The sequence below is a fragment of the Grammomys surdaster genome, unplaced genomic scaffold, assembly GCF_004785775.1.
Source record: "Grammomys surdaster isolate TR1022 unplaced genomic scaffold, NIH_TR_1.0 142, whole genome shotgun sequence".
Lineage (NCBI taxonomy): Eukaryota > Metazoa > Chordata > Mammalia > Rodentia > Muridae > Grammomys > Grammomys surdaster.
This window is the reverse complement of record NW_021604600.1, coordinates 3,193,342-3,212,817: the sequence shown is the minus strand read 5'-3', so window position 1 is coordinate 3,212,817 and position 19,476 is coordinate 3,193,342. Positions and strand designations below refer to the sequence as shown.

The window sequence follows — 19,476 nt, the reverse complement described above, 5'->3', positions numbered from 1 at the left end:
GAGAGAGAGAGAGAGAGAGAGAGAGAGAGAGAGAGAGAGAGAGAGAGGTGCTGGAGAGGCAGCACAGTACTAAAGAGTATTGGCTGCTCTTCCAAAGGACCCAGGTTCAATTCCCAGCACTCATATGCCTCACAACCCTCTGTAACTCCAGTTCCAAGTGACCCCGATGTCCTCTTTCTGGCCTCTGTGAGCACCATGCATGTGTGGAGTATACGGACATACATGCAGGCAAAACACCCCTACACGTAGAAAATAAAAAGTATTGAAATAAGATGATGCTGTAGGCAGCAAAGCTCAGGGTACTAAGTAAAGGGTGAGAGAGAAGGATGGAGATTGGAGACCAGGAGGACCAGGATGGTTAGAGTTCAGTCTGTAAGCAAAGAGGCAAAGGCTTCAAGAAGTTCATGGCTGCTTTCATTTTCAGTAGTTCAAAGAACTGAAGAAAGAAAGAAGCAAAGGATGAAAAGAGAGGTGATGAGTTCCAATTTAGAAAATGAGTTTGTTCTCTTCTTTCTTTCTTTCTTCCTTCCTTTTTTTTTTTTTTTTTTTTTTTAAGACATGTTTTTTTCTGTGTAACATCCCTGGCTGTCCTGTAACTCACTCGATAGACCAGGCTGGCCTCAAACTCTCAGAGAGCTGCCTGCTTCTGCCTCTCAAGTTCTGGTATTAAAGGTGTGCACCACCACTCGGTGAAAACTGAGTTCTTATTAAAGTCTGGACCAGATGTGGTGGTGCATATCTATACTCACACTATGCAGGATGCTGCTGGCTGAGCAGCATGAATTTGAGGCTAGCCTGGGCTACATAATAAGAACCTCCCCCCATCTTTAAAAAAAGTGAGGCATACTTTGAGGAAATGTTGTTATAGATTTTATACCAGTTAGTTTTTCTACAAAACAAACTGTTACAACTCTTGTAGCTTAAAAGCAACAGATTCTTGCTATTTTTCACGATTCTGTGGGTCATCCAGGTACGGTTTTGTTTTGTTTTATCATTGTTTGTTTGTTTTTTCTTTTTCTGAAATCATCCGGTGACTTAGTGGAGGCAATGATCCAGGATAGTGTCACTTACCTATCCAGTAGTTGGTGGGCCATTTGGCTGAGGAGGTGTCAAATAAAATGTTTCATTTATATACCATGAGGTCTTTCATCCTTTGTGGGAGAGTAAACTTCCTTACCTGGTAGTCTCAGGGCTTCAGATAACAGTACTGAGGGGCAATTCCCAGTGCTCAAGAATCATGCTAGTCTATGTTTGTATTACATGTATCTCTTTGACCAAAGCAAGTAACATGGTCAATTCTAGAGTCAATATGGAAGAAAATACAAAGGACACAGGTAAGTCAAAGCTGAAGCTACCCACCAGCATTACTCGACCTTCTCTTTCCCCTCCCTTTAGGATGACACTGTATGTGGGGAAAGAAGAAGCTGGTTTCTATGTCTCTAAAGCACTGGTCCATGCTGGGGTGGCTCTTGTGGTGAGAAGGGGATCTATGTGTGGGCTGCAAAGAGGGATAGAGCAGGAAAGGAGCTTCTTGGACATGTGACTCTCCATCTTCTGCCATAGCCCCGTGGACTGACTCTGGCACCCGTGGATGGCCCTACAACAGATGAGGTGACACTTCAAGTCTCAGGGGAGCGAGAGGGCTCACCCAGCACTGCTGTCAGATACCCCTCAGGCAGTGTGGCCCTCCCCAGCCAGTGGCTACTCATTGGTGAGGTCTCCTGATTTAAATTTGAAGAAGACGAAGATAAAAGATTCATACACCCAATTTCTGAATTTAAATATGTACCCTCAACACTCTGGCTTTTGTTCTTGACACTTAGGATACCATGAACCTCCCCCAGTCCTGCACACCACCATGTTGAGGGTTCATCCCATGCCAGGGAAAGATTCTGCTGAGACAAGAGCCTCAGAGGAACTTCATGCTCCGGCTCTCTTCTTCGAGGTCAGTACTGGGATGGCAGGGGCTGTGGGTGGATTGAGAAGACATGCATGCAGCCTGTACCTCTTCTCCAGTCAATCTCATGGACGTTACCAGAAAGCATTTTGTTGCTGCTACTACCAGGCATGTTTAAAATGTCAAAATGATATTGGCTTCCTAAATCACAAAGCATACTTCCCAGATTCTTTTCCCTTACTCTTCAGTGTAAACATTGTAAAATATTCATCAAGTGAGAAATTGAAAACAGAAAAACTATAAAGCCCCGCTCTCCTGGGAGAGATTGGAGCAGCACTAATAAGTAGCTCAAGGTTAGAAGAAGCAATGATTTTCAAATCACCTGGGAGTTGGCTCCAGTCACACCAAATTCCTAATCTCCAGAGATGAACCTCATAGTTTCAAGCCTCGAGCATGTGAATTTTAATGACATTCAAAGAGATGCTGGTCTTCAGTTAGGTTTGGTAAACTCTCCTGAGTGCCATGTGTCAGAACCATGGACAGCACCAAGGAGCCCATCATACAACCCCTCCCTACCCCTTCAGCTAAGCCCTGCCCTGGACCCATTGATGAAGATGTGGGGGTTTCACACAGGAGGAAGCTTTCACCACAACTGAAACCTGCTTTGTTTCTAGCTCCCACACCTGAGGGGAGAAGATTCAGAACTACATCCTGAAGAGGAAGCTTTAGACTCTTGTCCAGGGCTGGGATCACAAGACCTGCTAGCAGCTAGCTTCACTGCCATCCTCCTGGGAGCCTGGATCCTCTACCTGATGAGACAGGTGAGTCCAACATCCTGACACTGTTCATTTTAGAGTCTTCCTACAGAGAACTCTGCTTCTCGCTTGCCTGACTCCAGCTGCCTCTGCCTCCCTCCTAGGATCCCCTGCTCCTGTGCTCTGTGAGTCCAAACTCTATTGTGAGCCCAGCTCTAGCAAGGTGTGGGGTCCATCAGGAGGAGAACTGGTATCCACTAAAACCTGTATGTTACAGCAGCAGCAGAGTCTTTCAGCACCTGCAGGCCCTCCTGACCTCTCACAGGATGCTCAGACACAGCCTTCCAGGGACATCCTGCAGGACCAGAGATGTCAAAACCCCTCAGAGCCAACACAGCCAGCCCATGACCCTGAAGGTAAACTTGAGTCAATAAAATTGGGGGGCCAAAGGTAGAGAAAAAGGAAAGGTGAATTTGATTTAATTTCAAAGTTGAATTGTCAGAAACCACAGATGGTGGGATCAATCAATAAGGGACAGTCTCCTTGAGTGTCTTCAGGGTCTCTGGTTGTCATGGAACTGTTGTCAGCTAGCTTTTGAAGAGTTGTCTTTGCACATCTGTTATCTCACTGGTCCAATAGGAGTACAAGCTCCTACCTCACGGCATCACCACACTGTGGTCATTCCTACCATCATTATTAGCAAGTTGGAGACATACCTAAGTTATGAGAATGCATGCCTAGTATGCATGGAGCCGTGGGGTTGAGCCTTAGCACTCATAAACCAGCCATGGTGATACTCGAATAAAATCCCAGCACTCAGGAAATGGAGGAAGGAGGATCACAAGTTCCAGGCTAGCCTGGGATATGTGTCTTAAAAAAATCATACCTAGATGATGTTAATAATTGTTTTAAAACAATGTTTTTGATAATGGTAGCAGTAAATTATCTAGGTGTGGTTTTGATTTTGTTTCAATGTTCCTCTCAATGTTTCTTGTTTTAATCCTTAGCTTGAGCCTTCAAAGACCCACTGGTGTCCACTCAGTGCTTAGGGGGTATGGCCTGTGCATCTATTGGCCACTCTAGTCTTGTACTCTTTGGCTCTGAGCCAGACTGGTGTCTTTTGTGAGCTGGTATCTCCCATTGCTGACTTCCCTACTTCCTCAGGCCAAATTCCCACCAGCTGTCCACTTATTTAAGCTGATGTCTGCCTGACTCTTGGCTTAAGGCTCCAGTATTCACCCATGTCCTCCTCTTCCTTGGTTCTCAGCCCCTTTTCAGAGGAAAGCTCTCTGAGCTACATCTTGAGCCTATGGGGACATTTCTTAAAGGGCTTCACAGCAGGGTGACCCTAGGCCTGAGATGCAGTTCTTGTCATTCAGTAACTCCACTGAGTTCAAGTAAATAACCATTCCATTGTACCCCCAAACCCATTTCCCTGACCACAAGACTCTGGAGTGAATTCCACTTGTCTTTCTTCAGACAAGACTCTATTTTCCCAGGTCTATTCTTGTTAGTGTGTGTGTGTGTGCACATGCACACGCGTGTATACCTGCCAGTGGCATCTGGTTGTCTTTCTGCAGACAAGACTCTACATTTTCCCAGGGCTGTTCTTGCTAGTGTGTGTGTGTGTGTGTGTGTGTGTGTGTGTGTACACCTGCCTGTGGCATCTGGTTGTCTTTCTGCTGACAAGACTCTGTATTTTCCCAGAGCTGTTCTTGCTAGTGTATTTGTGCGCATGCATGCACAGGGATCCACCTCTCTCAGCCTCCTCAGTGCTGGGATTACTATGCCCAGCTTCTCACATGCATGTTAGGCTCTAAATCAGTTCTCATAGCAAGGCAGACACTTTATTGACTGAAGCATCTCCCTAGTCCCAACCTTACCCATCTTAATTGCACACCAAGACTATGATGTACTGTGGGCGTGGACTGAAAAAGCCAGCATCCCCCTTACTCACTATTCCTGTGCTCACTCTCATCACACTTCTGTCTACTTGAATTCATCTTTTTATTTAAAGCAATTCAATGTCAATGAAAAGAAGTGTTACAAGTGTTAGAGGAGACTGCAGACTGTAGAGAGAAGAAGGGAAAACATCAGGGAGCAGAAGGTGCTCAAAGCGGAGTCACACAGCCATTATCACCCTCTCCCTCCTCTGTGTATCTACTTGGCCCTCACACTGATAGAGGTGCCATCGCTGTCATTCCTGAGGCACATGCCTAGACACACCAATGCCAGCACCAGCCACCGCAGCACACACAGTACAGAAGGGTGGAAGTCTAGAGAATGGTCAAGATGGCGGGTGGGTCTGGACTAGAGCTGGCAGAGGCAGGCAGGAAGGATGACTGTGGGCAGAGACCACTAAGAGGGCAGTATCTTCTTTCCCTGTAGCTGGGCAGCCCACCGTGGTGGGGAAGATATCCTTTAACCCCAAGGATGTGCTGGGCCGTGGGGCAGGAGGAACTTTTGTTTTCCGGTGAGTGGCAGGTGGAGCCCAGGCCACAGCTCTGTTACTTGCAGCCCTTTTGACAACAACAGACTCCCAGATGTGGGGATAGGTCCCAAGTCTTTTCCTCATCCGCTCTCTCTGAACCCCCACCCCCACCCCTGGACCACTTCTCAGAGGACAGTTTGAGGGACGTGCAGTAGCTGTGAAGAGGCTCCTCCGAGAGTGCTTCAGCTTGGTTCGGCGAGAGGTGCAGCTGCTGCAAGAGTCTGACAGGCACCCCAATGTGCTCCGCTACTTCTGCACTGAGCGTGGTCCCCAATTCCACTACATCGCCTTGGAGCTCTGCCAGGCCTCCTTGCAAGAGGTGAGATGGGAGCCCAGGGAGGTAGGGAGGGGAAGGCCTTGGGCCGGAGAGTGACATTTTGCCCCTCCCTCATCTTAGTATGTGGAGAGTCCAGACCTAGACCGCTGGGGCCTGGAGCCCACCACAGTGCTGCAGCAGATGATGTCTGGCCTGGCTCACCTACATTCCTTACACATAGGTACCCTGGATTGCTTCCAGCCCTTAGCCCCCTGCCCCTCCCCACTGGCCGTCACTCACTCTCTCCACTCCCTTCCTATGTGTAGTACACCGTGACCTCAAGCCAGGCAACATTCTCATGGCTGGGCCTGACAGCCAGGGCCAAGGCAGAGTGGTCATCTCTGACTTCGGGCTCTGCAAGAAACTACCTGCCGGCCGTTGTAGCTTCAGTCTCCATTCTGGTATTCCTGGCACAGAAGGCTGGATGGCACCAGAGCTCCTGCAACTGCCCCCAGACAGCCCAGTGAGTCTGCCCATTAGTCACAGGGCTTCCTCTGTGCCCTACCTCTTCTCTGAAAGAGATCCCAGGAGATAATCTACTCCCTCTTCCCCAAGGCAGTCTCCATCAGGGTTTGTTCTGTAGCTAAGAAGATATTAGGCAATGTCAGAGACATTTTGACTGACTTGCCTTGGGAAGAAAGCATCTCTGACATCCTGTGAGGTCAGGGATGCTGCTAGACATGCTACAATACATAGGGGACCACCCGCTCCTGACAGTTACATGTCAGTACCACTGTCTTCGTTAGGGTTTCCATTAGTGTGAAGAGCATCATGACCAAGGTAACTCTTATAAACATTTAACTGCGACTGCTTATAGTTTCAGAGGTTCGGTCCATTATCATTATGGTGGGAAGCATGGTAGAGTGCAGACAGACATGGTGCTGGAGGAGCCAAGAGTTCTATATCTTGATCCAAAGGCAGCCAGAAGGAGACTGTCTTCCAAAGGCAGCCAAGAGGAGGGTCTGGTTCCACACTGGGGGAAGGCTTGAGCCTTAAGAGACCTCAAAGCCAAACCCCTCAGTGACATACCTACTTCAATGAGACCACACCTCCTAATAGTGCCACTCCCCATGGGCTAAGCATTCAAACGTATGAGTCTAAAAGGGCCAAACCTATTCAAACCATCACAACCACCCAAGTTGAAAACCATGACCAAAAAATGACCTTGTTGATACTTGTTGGTCTTGCTACCTAGCCTAGGCCAGCCTTGAACTCTCAACTTTCCTACTTCAGCCTCCAGTGATTACAAACATCATACCTGGTTTAGAAAATGTTTAACCTTCACTATGTTTCACAAGCACTGAGGGACTCAGAGTGTAAGATCTGGGTGCAGCGGCCTGTAATTGCAGCACTCAGGAAGCTGAGGCAGGAGGACCCTGAGTTCAAGCTACATAGGAAAAAAGATCCTGGCTCTTACCTGTCCTGACCTAATCACTTATGTAGGACCAATACCAGTGTAAACTAAGTATTTTAACATTGGGGAAATACACCCCCCACCCCACCCCCCACACCTTGGATTACCAAATGCACTTGGAAAAAATTCAGCTCTATCATCCTGGCAGTCTCCTGGTGACAATCAGTGGGTGGTCAGGTCACCAGTTTTCACTCTGATCCCGTCTGTATGTGGCTAACCTCACTCAGTTTCACTACCTGTATCTGTCTACATGAAGAAAAACCAGGACCAAAAGTTCAGCAGGGGCAAAAAAACCATCTCTTGCGTCCTGATCTCAACAACCCCTGACCCCTGCTCCCCGCTGCTCTACAGGTCCAGAGGGACTTTAGCAAGGCCCACTTTCACACACTTTTTCACTTTTCTCCTTCTCACACCCATTCTCTGGCCCCCAGACCAGTGCTGTGGATATCTTCTCTGCGGGCTGCGTGTTTTATTACGTGCTTTCGGGTGGCAGCCACCCCTTTGGAGAGAGTCTTTACCGCCAGGCCAACATCCTCTCAGGGGATCCCTGTCTAGCGCAGCTGCAGGAAGAGACCCATGGTGAGTGAGAGCCAGACAGGACCAGCAAAGATGAGAGGAAGGAGGCATGAGACAGAGGACTTATAACCCATCCTCTCTTCTGCCCTCCAGACAAGGTTGTGGCATTGGACTTAGTGAAAGCCATGCTGAGCCTGCTTCCCCAGGATCGCCCCTCGGCAGGATGGGTACTGGCTCACCCCCTCTTTTGGAGCAGAGCTAAGGAGCTTCAGTTCTTCCAGGTCAGATGGTCTTGGTAAGGGGCCCCCCAAAGCTTGGACACCATGACCAAGGCAACTCTTATAAATGGAACATTTAATTGGGTACTTGCTTACAGTTTCAGATTATCATCTTGGTGTTGTTGTGGAAGGCAGGCATGGTGGGTGCTACAGTAGGAGCTGAGAACTCACATCTGATCCATAGTTGCAGGCCAAGAAAGGAACACTGGGCCTGGTGTGGGCTTTTGAAACATCTAAGCCCACGCCTAGTGACACATGTATTCTAATAAGACCACAACTAATTCTCCCCGAACATTTCCACTAACTGGGAACCAGACACTCAAACCGTGGAGGCCACTCTTATTCAAACCATCACAGGTCCTAAACAAGAGAAGGGAAATCAGAGTGGCTGAGGGAAAACAGAGCCTTGTCACCTCAGCCCCTGGGATCTGTGCATTTGCTCTAACTGTCCTATATGGAAATATAGCCCACTCTCATCTGCAGTCATTCATGCTGTGACGTCAATATAGATAATCCTTTCATGTGTGACCTTGGGCAAGGGACTACACCTGAGCTATAGGCTGACTACCTGTAGAAAAGAAGCAACAATAACACTTCCTTCAGGGTGGGTGGGGGCATTGAGGTAGGGCATAGGGAAGCCACACTATCCAGGAGGCAATGGCCCCTGTCATCCTAAGACATTTTGCTACTCCAACATTAGCCACCCGACACAGTCCTGGCCCTGAGGTCTCTCTGATAATGGCCACAAGGCTCAGGCGCTCTGTGGGGTCCTAGGATGTCAGCGACTGGTTGGAGAAGGAACCAGAGCAGGGACCTCTCATGATGGCGCTGGAGGCAGGAAGCTACAAGGTGGTCCGGGAAAACTGGTACAAGCATATCTCAGCACCTCTGCAGGCAGGTAGAGGCCTCACTTGGGTGGGTGTGAGGGGCAGAGTCCCAGTGGGAACACCTCTGCAGCCCATTTCTCTGCCTGCAGATCTGAAAAGGTTCCGGTCATACAAAGGGACATCAGTGCGAGACCTGCTCCGGGCCATGAGGAACAAGGTATGTTCTAGAGCCTGGGTGGGACATAGATCAGGGATGGTCTGCCACAGCTGAGCCAGGATCCGTGTCCTGCCCATCCCCAGAAGCACCACTACAGGGAGCTCCCAGCTGAGGTGCGTCAGACACTAGGCCAACTTCCTGCTGGCTTCATCCAATACTTCACACAGCGCTTCCCGAGGCTGCTGCTACACACTCACCGAGCCATGAGGACCTGTGCTTCTGAGAGCCTCTTCCTGCCCTACTATCCAGCAGCTTTGGAAGCCAGGAGGTCCTGCCAGATGCCACAAAGAGCTGAGACATCCAGAGGCCCCAAAGGTGGACCAAGGAGTTAAGCCTGTGGCTCAATCTGGCCTCAGGAGTGTCAGAAAAGATGGGCAGCAGTTAAAGGGACTGAGGCTGTTAGAGCAGAAAACCTCTGGGGGTAGGGGACCCTTAAAAAATACAGGACCAAAAAGAGAGAGAGAGAGAGAGATGTACATATATTTAATATACATATAAAGCTAAGGAAAGAAAGAGCAGTCCAAATTCAATAGAAATATTTATACAATTCATATAGTGGGCTGAGGACAGGGAAGCGGATGTAAACCCACACCCAAACATGTACAAATAACTTACACACAGCAACCCCTTCAAAGGGGGCACTGCTCCCTGCCCAGCCCCCAGGGCCAGGGGCACTGAACAGCAGCCCTGGGAGTCCAGCAGTGCAGGCCCAGAGCTAGCAGAGTGAAGGGGCACCAGTCCGAAGGACAGAGAACTAGGAGGCCTTGAGGCGGTTGCTGGCAGAGCGAGAGCTCAGCAGCTTGTCTACCATGGTGCGAGCATAGCGCAGGCGGCTAGCCAGCTCCTTGCAGCAGCCGTATTCCTCCAGGAGGCTCAGGCGGTATGTCCGGAAGTCCCTCTTCTCGTTGATGTAGGTCACCGCTGCCATTAGGGGGCACAGGATAAGTTTGGTGTGGTCCTAGGAGGGAAGGTGGGAGAGAGTGAAGCGCTCAACTGGTGTCCATGGAGAGAGCAAACGGGAGGAAGGCGCCCCGCCCCGCTGGTGAGAGAGACAGCACTGCCACCCCACGTACAGCGCCCTGCCCCAGCACACCTGGAAGAAATTAATCTGTACGGTGCCGTTGCTGAGGTGCAAGATGATGGCACTGCGCGTGCGGAACCATGTTCGTAGGTAGGGCAGCCGGGCCAGCTCGTCACCTTCCCGGGGTGTGATGTTAGCCCCTGCCTTCAGCAGGTGTTCACTCATGTAATTGCGGAAATAGTTGAGGAGAGTGATCTAGTTTGAAAAGTTGGGGGGAGGGGTTCCAGAATGAGGGCCTGACCCTGCAGCAGCCCCATACCCTGCCATGCTAGCCCTCAGCAGCTGGCACTCACCTTCTTCATCAAGGAGTTGGGGTGGGAGCTCATGGTGAGGTAGGACTCGGTGCCATCGCGCTCTATGTACTGCAGGCTGTCCCCGTCATTGTAGAGGATGAGGCGTGTGGAGTCATTAAAGAGCACCCCTACACTGTTGTCACACAACTGATACCCTGGTGGCAAGTGGAGAGCTATCTCAGAAAGGCAGGCAAAGGCCGTGGAGTAACTCAGGAGTACAATGCTTGTCTACTGTGCAGAAGGCCTGAAATTCAATTCTTGGTGCTCCTTCACCCCACCTCTCTCAAAGGCTACCACAGCCACCCATCCCCTGCCCATTCCACATTCTGAGACACCTACCAAGGCCATACTTGTCCGAATAGTCCACCCACTTGCTGACCCAGAAGATAGGGATACAAGCAGGATCCTCAGCCTCCTCTGGGATAGAAACAGAAGCACACTGGTTAGGTCAGCCCCTTCCCTAGCCTCTCATGCAGCCCTCCCCAGGGGAGTACACTAGGCACCCATGAAGCCTGAGGAGGGGCCTGGCAGCACAAGCCTGACACCCAAATGGAAAATTACAGCCCAAGATGCCAAGACCCACTTCATTACGTGAGTGAGCCCCTTAACTCTAGACCTGCTGTGTCCCATGAGCTGTGGTAGGTTCGGACAGGAAAAGAAAACCGCAGGCTTCTGGAAGAGCCCCCATTCTAATCACAAGGATGAAGAAAGATCAAAGTCTCCAGGCCGCTCCATCATCTGCCCTGGAGATGGTAGAAGGCCTAGTGCCCCAGATTAAAGTGAGGAGAGACAGTTGACCCGACAACCCCTGCCTACAATGCTATAACATCCCAATGTACACAAGTGTCTGCTGCAAAGACACGAATGTGCTGGGAAGAAATGCTATAGACAATTAAGTCAGGTTTGGAAATCACTGCAGCAGGTGTCAGGACAGCCCTAAGGCTGGAGCTCATCTGAGTCTCTGGAGGATTAATTCCCTGAGCAGTATGTGTAGCTATGCAGAAGTGGCCTACCAGCCACCTATAGGATGAGACGGTGCAGAAGTAGGCAGAAGGAACACTAAGGGGGGGCTGTGGGTGTCAGGCTAACTCACCTGGAATTTGATCTATAAGAAACAGGCAAAGCAAAGGTCATGTGTGCCTGGGCCCTCACCACGAGTGCTCTGCTGGCTGAGATGCCCCCCCACCCCCTGCCCAGATGTGTGGACTCCTGTAGCACTCACCTTGTCGCACCAGCCCACGCTCTGAGGGCTTGGAGGCGTTGACACTGGTCAGCTGCTGTAGCAAGTCACTAAGGTGGCACTCAATGGCCTCATTTATCTCCCGAACCACTGGTTCCTCTTTCTCCCGAGGACGGTCAGGTAAGGGGTTCTCCACGCCTAAGAAGATAACTTGGTCACTGGGCAGTCACAAAACTAGGGGAAGGAGCCCAGAGCTGCCGCCACAGCTAGCCCTCTTCGCAGAACACTCTAACTATCATCGATGTGGGGACACAGTCAGCACCAGTTTGAGTGACAAACTGTATGGTACATACTGAGAGGACGCCAAGCTTTAGGTCTCTGACCCAACAGCCTGGCTTTCTGGGACTCAGGGAGGCAATCTGAAGGTACCAGTGACTCAAAGCTGTACCAATTCAGAGTGAAGGGCACTGTGAGCATCTGGGAAGATGGAAGGACAGGTCAAACAGTGTATCCCAGGATGGATCCCTTTAAATAAAGCCTCAGCAGCTTTGCACTGTAGCCCTTTGCTTTGTATGCTTACAAACAGCCCGAGTCTAATGAGAGGAACACTGAAGCATTAAGTTAAAACTAGCCAAAAAAGGGCCTGGAGAGATGGCTCTGCAGTTAAGAGCACTTGCTACTCCTGCCGAAGACCTGAGTTTGGTTCCCAGAACCCACATGGTGGCTCACAATCATGTGTAACTCCAGTTCCAGGGGATCCAATACCATCTTCTGGCCTCTGTGGTCACCAAACATGCACGTGGAACGCAGACATACATATATGCAAAACACCCATACACAGTTAAAAAACAAAACCTATTAAAAATGAGTGTTTATAGAACAGAATATGTAAAATCAAGCCTGTCCAAATTTAATTACTGGAGATAAAGGAGGAATAAATAACCCAGGGATAGATAACACAATCCTCTACCTTTGGGTGAGCTTGAAAAATATCTATTAAAACAGTTTCTTTTAACACTACTTTACTTATAAAATAGCAGTATTCTAACCACCACCAAGTAAGACAGGAATTCACAGGTCCAGCACTACAGAAAAAAGGGGCTGGGCTCAGTACAAACTTGATTAATAGAGGGCTTGTCTAACATGAATTAGACTCTCAACTGCTCATAAACTAGGTAGGGTGACCCATCCTTGACTGTAATCCTAGCACTCAGGATATAGAGGCAGAAGGAGCAGAAGTTCATAGTCGTCCTTGGCTACTGTGAGATCCAAGCAGCCTGGGCCACATGAGACACTGTCTTAAAAAGGAAAAAATAAAATAAAAATTACAATAATAATTGCTACCACTAAAACTGGTGGGCCCAACAGTTTCAAACAACTTTCTGCAAGGTTCTTATTAATTACCAAGGAAACGATGTCTGCAGCAGAGACAGCCTTGTCTCCCTGACACACTGAGAACAGCAAACCTCTCTGCAGCATTCTTGCTCAGAATGCAGAACCCGTACGAAATCCTGAGGAAGCATCAAATCCAGGAGGAAATCAACTCCTCAGTACCCTCTAAAGTGTCATGGTCACAAGACATAAGGAAAACCTAGAGACTGCCACAGGCTGGAGAAAATTGGGGAGCCAAGGTCACTAACTGCCACGTGAGGTACTGACTTGCATTCTGGGGGTGTAATGAGGAATCTGGTTGATCGATGTGAGGGCTGGGGTCTGTTGATGGGATTACTTTGTAGCTAACACTTCAGTTTTGGTAATTATGCTGTTCTTAAGAGAGACACTGACCGTGGAAGAAGCTGGGTGAAGGGTACACAGGAATTCAGCTTTATTCTGTTTTTAAAACTTTGCATTACTCTAAAGTTATTCGAAAATAAACCAAGCCAGGTATGAAGCACTCAGTTGAAATCCCAGCAACTGGGAGGAGTTCAAGGCTAGCCTGAACAACACAAGACCCTGTCTCAAAGCACCAAAAATGAAACTAAGCCATCCTAAGCCATTTGCCTAAAAATGGCAATCTAACTGAAACAGAGAATTTTATACTAAGTAGTAGTTTTATACTAAATCCACACAGAGAACAAAGTCGTACAAGCTATCTCCCAAAGACCACAGCTCTTAATGAAATATATTAAGGACAAATAAGACTACATGATGATGATGAGGAGGAGGAGGAGGAAGAAGAAGAAAAAGAGGATAAATACAGTGGCACAGTCCTGTAAGCCCAGCACTGTGGAGGGTGAGGCAGGGGGATTTTAAACCTAAGTCAGCTTGGTGAGAATCTGTTTCAAAAAAGGAGAAGGATGGAGAGAGGGACAGTAAAAACACAAAGGCAAATACTGCTGCCAGGCAAGGTGGCTCACACCTTTGCTCTTAGCACTTGGAAGGCAGAGGCAGGTGGATCTCTTGAGTTGGAGGCCAGCTGGACTATATAGTGAAATCTTATCTCAAAAAACAAAAAGGAAAGAAAAAAGGAACTGCTAAGACAATATGAAATTAATGCTCACAGTCCTGAAGTTGATGCTGGTGTCTGTCACAGCACAGGGACGCATTACCAGCGAGGAGACCTGGTTCTCGAGCACTTAAGAAAGAGCAACATGTAGGGCTGATGATGCAGCTACAGAACATGAGCAGACTGGGAGAGCATCCATCCCTCTGCCTTTATACAAGTGTGGACAATGATAAAGTAACATTAAAACATGAATCAGAAAAACTCTGATCTCTAAAGAGCTCTAGAAACAAAAAGCTATCCAAGCAGAGGCAAGGGATGCTAAAGTTTTGAAAAAAGACTTTACTTTAGTGCAAGAGTAAAATGGCAGATTCCTGGAGTTGACCGTATCGACTTTTCCAAAGAGAGATGTGCTGATGGAAACCTGTAATCCTGTACTCTGCAGAGCCTTAGGCAGGAAGACTGACTTCAGAGCAGCCTGGGTGATAGAAAGACTTCTCTTGAAAAAGAAAACAAGGCCAGCCTGGTCTACAGAGTGAGTTCCAGGACAGCCAGGGCTACACAGAGAAACCCTGTCTCAAAAAAAACAAAAAAGAAAAGAAAAAGAAAACACAAAGAACAACAAGTCCACGGGATGACCAGCACTGGGCGTGCTGCGAGTGAAGACCGAGGATGGGTACCACAGCTTGGGCCATGTATGCACCAAAAAACTTCCAGCTTTCTCCACAAACCATGCAAGAGAGATCTTTACTCTTAATTTCCTGGGCTTGATGTTCAGTTCATCTTTTTCCTTTTTGGGCCCAATGTGTTGATTCAGTCAGTTCTTCCTGTGAAGGCCACAGGGCAAAAGGCCCTGGGACCAGACTCAAAGATAGGACCTAACTATGGAGGTTGTGGCAGTAAGGCACACGCACCCTGAAATGTAGCCTGGAAACCTGGGCTCTCTTCTACCCAGACTGATTTTTTTACCTTTATTGAGGACCGTGAGAGGCTTCCTGGTGCTGGGGTCCAGGCTGCTGGGAGCTATTGAAAACCTTGGTGGGATGGTGAGGCAGGTAACAGGGAGGCGGGCGGGGATGTAGCCAGAAGTGAAGAACTCGTCATTGAGCAACTCGTGAATGGTGGGGCGGGCAGTGGGGTCTGTCTGAAGCATCTTCTGGATGAGGGAGGCGGCCACTGGGTTGATGTGCTGGAATGGAGAGGCAGAGCCAGAGTGAGATGAGACAGGGACCCCAGGCAGCATGCAGCTGCTCCTGTCTGTAATACACCATAGCACAGTGGCCCTGATTTCCACGAGTCCTCCAGCCAGCTTTAGCAATAATGATGAGAAGGATCATTTCTTGCCACTTGGCACTCAAGATTAACTTGGGATAATTCCCCACCTTTGCCCTTTCAAAGGACATTTAGTTATCTACAAGAGGGGCACCCAGGTCTCAAGACCTGCCTACTTCCACCCCCTTGATTCCAGCTATAACAAATAACCTAGGCTTTCTGAGGCCTACCAAGGCAGACTTATAAAATGGCGAAAGGGTATATAGCTAAGGCTATCCTGGAACTTGCAATCCTCCTGTCTCAGCCTTCCAAGTGCTAGGACTACAGGTGTGCGCATCTCCACTATTAGGCCTCACTTGTAGATGAAGGAAACAGGAGTGCCCCGTCTGAGAATACACATGGCCTCAGTAATAAAGCCAGGACCTACACCACAGCAGTCCACTTTGTCTGCAGTGAGATGACCTTCTGTGACATATCTACTCTATGTACAAGTCAAGGACACTAACTTCAAAGTGACCAAGTGTCCCCACATGAACCTAATCCCCAGAAATGAGTAATCCCTTCAAATGGATTTATGCCACTGGACATGAAAAGGGATGTTATTTTGTCATTGGGAAGCCCTCGGAGAAACTCCCACTTTGCAGATGGGAAGCCTGGTTCATCAGAGTAAGGGCAACTCCTTTATTAGGCACAACATAACTGGATGGAGATGGCCCATGTTCCAGGTCTAAGTATGTCTGCCCTTTTCCCTCCTTTTCTCCCTGTGCTTTACATCCCCCTCAGGAAGAGTCTAAAGACATGGGCTGGGCATGGGGCTCTGGTAGAGCGCTTGCCAATACACCATAAAGCCAGCAGCACATGCCTGTAATCTCAGCTCTTGGGAGGCAGAGCAGGAGAATCTGGCATGCAAGCTCAACCTGCAATGCATCAGAGATACACCATGGCTATGCTAGAGGTAGGACCCAGGATGTAGCTGGGCTCAGTGAATAGCTTTGGCTAGAACATAAATGAAAACATTAAGTGTAGTCATCACCTTGGGAATACTGTATTCATTTTTCTTGATCCGGAGGTAGGTCTCTTTTAGGCATGAGGTCTCAAAGGGTGGCTTGCCCACTAGCAAGGTATACCTGGGAGTACAAGGAGGGATTTTGTTCAAACTCCAAGGAAAATCCAAATGCAAATGTTATTGTCTCTGGACCAGAGGAGGGGAGCTGTGCTGAATTCACAGACTGGGAATAGATGGGGATGCTCTCCCAAGTCTGCCCAGAGATACAGCAACTAAAGGCTGGGACAAGCCCTCAGAAGAATGCAAGCCACAACACCTGGATACCACCAAGGGGCCAGGGATTGCCCAGCTCTGGCCTGCAGTGACAAGAGGACTCTCTGAGGGCCCCAGAGGCCACTGCTGTCTACCACAGGCCACCAAGGTGGGGGTTCTGCCTACCTCCAGCCTTTCTGCTGGCCTAATTCTCCCTTCAGCAGGACTTCATGGAAAGTCAGGCAGGGATTGTATTAAACCCAGGTTCAGATCTGAGATTCTGAATTCCTAACAAGCCCTCAGGTGTTGATGGTTTGGCTCTATGCACACTTTTAGTAAGCAGCAAGGGGCAGGGGGAAAAGTATAGGAACTTTTTGGTTCCCTTCCCTGGACCAACAAGTCCAAGTTACAGGAATCCCACAGCCTACGCCAGACTGATATGAAAAACAGAGTTTCCTGTGGGGCAGCCTGCCCTCTAAAACAGCCTTTCTATATATAAGGTAGGAAGATCCACATGGTAAGGTCAACTGGGTGAGATGCCTCAGAAAGCCCTGCTGAGGCCGGTTGCCCAAGTCCATTGCCAACTTACATGATGCACCCGATGGACCACACATCCACCTCGAAACTGTGGCCTTTCTTGCTCAGCACCTCAGGGGCTATGTAGTTAGGAGTGCCACACAAGGTCTTCTTTCGTTCCCCTTCATATTCCACTTTGGTTGCCAAACCAAAATCCCCTGGGACAGAGGGAAGAAGAGAGGGTGCTCAGCTGCTAAGCCGGGGCTGTGTGTGGTTGCGGAGAGCTGTTTCGAGCCTGAGCATTGACAATTAGTGGCTTAAGACCCTGCAGTCACTGAGCCCTCCCACAGGACTGGCCCTAGCTGGCCTCCCACTGCCCTTTACACCCCTCTTTAGTTAGACAGCAGGGTTAAGGTGGTAGGATGGCTCAGGAGGTAAAGGAGCTTGCCACTGGGACTGATAATGACATGCATCAACCCTACAGAGTGGAGAGAACTCCTTTAAGTTACCCTGTCTCCATCCCTCAAGTAACTTAAGTAAAATTTAAAACGCACAGGATGGTGGAATTTGATGCACTGGAGAATCAAGTAAATGATCTTCGTGACTGCTGCTGGGTAAGTGTGTGAAGAAGTGACAGGGATATAGGGTCTGGCAAATCAGACTCAAGGGGACAGGTTTTTCAGCTGAGGAGTAAAGAGCCAGCTGAGATGCTGCCTGCCACGCTCCATAGCATATGTCCCGACCTCCTGCTTGGATTGGCTGAAGGGCTGGCTCAGTGCTAGGGGATAGAGAAGCATTTGGAGGAGGGATGCCCCCCAAGTTCAAAACTACTGAGCTGAAGCACAAAAATCAATGGATCTAGAAAAGGCAAGCAGAGTGTGCCCCCCCACACACGCTTTCCATTTCCTAACTTGAGGACTTTCCAGAGGGCAGCATCTCTATTTCCCAGTCGTCTCCTCCTTACCACCTCTTGTACTGGCACCAGTCACCCGCAGGCCCAGCACCTCACCTATTTTCACCTCCAGATCCTCGTTCAGGAAGAGGTTGCCCAGCTTGAGGTCCCTGTGAATGACTTGATTGCTGTGCAGGTACTGGCAGCCCAGGACTATTTGCCGCAGGTAGTAGCGGGCCTCGGGCTCGGTCAGTGCCTTCCTCCTCTTGTGCAGCTCCAGGAGGGACTGAGGAGGGAGGAAGAGGTCACTGAAGCCCAAGAAGGGTGGCCAGCTGAATTTGGCTAAGCTCTCGGAGTGGAGAGTCTTAACAGGTTTCTGATAGTTCTGCCATACCCTGGTCACCATCATTCACCGGACCCTACCCTGTTAACTCGTGCCCTTCCTTATCCAGAGTCTTCTCTCAACCCCACTCTCGATTCCCCATCCCAGGGCTTCTTCCTGGCAGGAGATCCTCTCCCTTTTCTGAAAGCTCTAATATCTGACTCCAAACAGCCGCCCCCTCCCCCAAACTTGCCCCACTCCGGAAGTTAGAGGTCCGTGGCACTCCAAGCCTTGGGATCCTTCCTTAGCCACTTTACGCATCCATTTCCTGTACCCACTCGCAGCCTTGCGTCTAGGAGCTCCTTCCCTAATAGCAACAGGGCCTGGTTGCTTCCCCAGAACCCCGGCCTCAGCAGTTCGGAGTGCCAGGTACCCTCGCTAAGAAAGAAGCCTTTCCATAAAAAAGCTTGAAACCCAAACACTCCTCCAGGCCACTCCAAAACCTCGGTGCCCCTTTGCCAGCAAGTTCCATGTGTGGGAGCCCCAGCACTGCGACAGAAACACTCACCCTCCTTCGACAGAGCTCCAAAACCACAAACACAAAGTCGCTGTCCTCGAAAAAGCCATGGAAGCCTACGACATGTTGGTGTGCGAGGCTGCGGTGAATGGAGATCTCCATGGACATTTTCTCCTTCTGGTGGGGCTTGAGCAGCAAAGACTTAGGCACGATCTTGCCTGCGAACACCTCTTTTGTGTCTGCGTCTGAGATCTCGAAGCATTTGGCGAAGCCTCCTTTACCCAGAAAGCGCCCCCGTACATACTGCCGCCGGCTGCGTGGGTCCACTAGGACCTCCGGAATCTCTTTCGCCAGCGGGGCGGCCACTGGGGCACCGGGTGCTGCATCTCCCGGGACCCCACCTTTCCCGAGGTCGGCTGGTGCTCGAGCCAGCTTTCCAGCTTTGGCCGCTGCACTCATGATGCCGAAGTTGCTCCACGGACCTAGCCGGATCGGTGCAGAGGGTTTTGCTCTGCTCCGCTCCTCCCCGAATTCAAACGCGGCGCTGGGAACGTTACAAGGGCCTGCGCGTTGCTGATTGGCCGCGGGGATTTAAAATACAAACCCGCCCAGCGCGCGGCACCATGGGAGTGCTCTACGGCGCAGCCGCCTTTAAACTCCGATCTGGCGGACGTAAAATTTAATGGGCAGGGACTGGAGGACTGCGTGCACTTGGGATCGCCTGGGAAACCAGAAACGAGTGAACTACGTAGAGAGTCCCAAGGAGAACAGGATTCCGTCCTGCTTTCTGCTCCTCGGCTGGGGCGTGCTCATGTGGTTCACCTGCGCCTCCTCTAGGGGCTCCTCCTGTTAAGATCTAACACCTTCCTCCACCCGATCCAGCCTTCTAGAACTGAAACTCCAGGCCAAGGGATAGCTTGAGAGTGCACCGCCTCCGCGGTCGATCGCTCTCTCCCCGGCTAGCCTAAATAAACCCAATACTTGAGCACGC

The 19,476-nt window shown here is 49.7% G+C and overlaps 2 protein-coding genes across 2 annotated transcripts in view; one reads left to right on the top strand and one right to left on the bottom strand.

The window, feature by feature from the left end:
- The window catches only part of Ern2 (endoplasmic reticulum to nucleus signaling 2), a 16,048-nt gene extending 7,042 nt beyond the window's left edge, over window positions 1-9,006 (top strand). The window contains 15 exon segments of the mRNA XM_028764181.1: window positions 1,396-1,474; window positions 1,564-1,711; window positions 1,824-1,945; window positions 2,572-2,718; window positions 2,930-3,068; window positions 5,041-5,125; window positions 5,273-5,462; window positions 5,541-5,640; window positions 5,726-5,922; window positions 7,305-7,452; window positions 7,543-7,670; window positions 8,442-8,565; window positions 8,644-8,711; window positions 8,795-8,983; window positions 8,986-9,006. Coding sequence (XP_028620014.1) covers window positions 1,396-1,474; window positions 1,564-1,711; window positions 1,824-1,945; window positions 2,572-2,718; window positions 2,930-3,068; window positions 5,041-5,125; window positions 5,273-5,462; window positions 5,541-5,640; window positions 5,726-5,922; window positions 7,305-7,452; window positions 7,543-7,670; window positions 8,442-8,565; window positions 8,644-8,711; window positions 8,795-8,983; window positions 8,986-9,006 — 1,885 coding nt within the window.
- A 165-nt stretch (window positions 9,007-9,171) lies between these two features.
- Window positions 9,172-19,048, bottom strand: Plk1 (polo like kinase 1). Its single transcript, XM_028764182.1, has 10 exons — window positions 18,537-19,048; window positions 17,764-17,932; window positions 16,828-16,972; window positions 16,014-16,107; window positions 14,678-14,897; window positions 11,308-11,463; window positions 10,425-10,502; window positions 10,086-10,240; window positions 9,805-9,987; window positions 9,172-9,669 (listed from the first exon to the last, which is right to left on the bottom strand). The coding sequence occupies exons 1-10, from the start codon at window positions 18,942-18,944 to the stop codon at window positions 9,466-9,468; spliced, it is 1,812 nt and encodes a 603-aa protein (XP_028620015.1). The 5' UTR covers window positions 18,945-19,048; the 3' UTR covers window positions 9,172-9,465.
- Between the last annotated feature and the right edge of the window lie 428 nt (window positions 19,049-19,476).

Excerpts from the sequence above, each read along its gene's own strand:
- Plk1 (XM_028764182.1), bottom strand. The coding sequence starts at position 18,944 with ATGAGTGCAGCGGCCAAAGCTGGAAAGCTGGCTCGAGCACCAGCCGAC. Across the intron at positions 16,973-17,763 it reads GGATCTGGAGGTGAAAATAG|GGGATTTTGGTTTGGCAACC; the intron begins GTGAGGTGCTGG and ends CCTCTGTCCCAG. Across the intron at positions 11,464-14,677 it reads TCTCACGGTCCTCAATAAAG|GCGTGGAGAACCCCTTACCT; the intron begins GTAAAAAAATCA and ends TTATCTTCTTAG.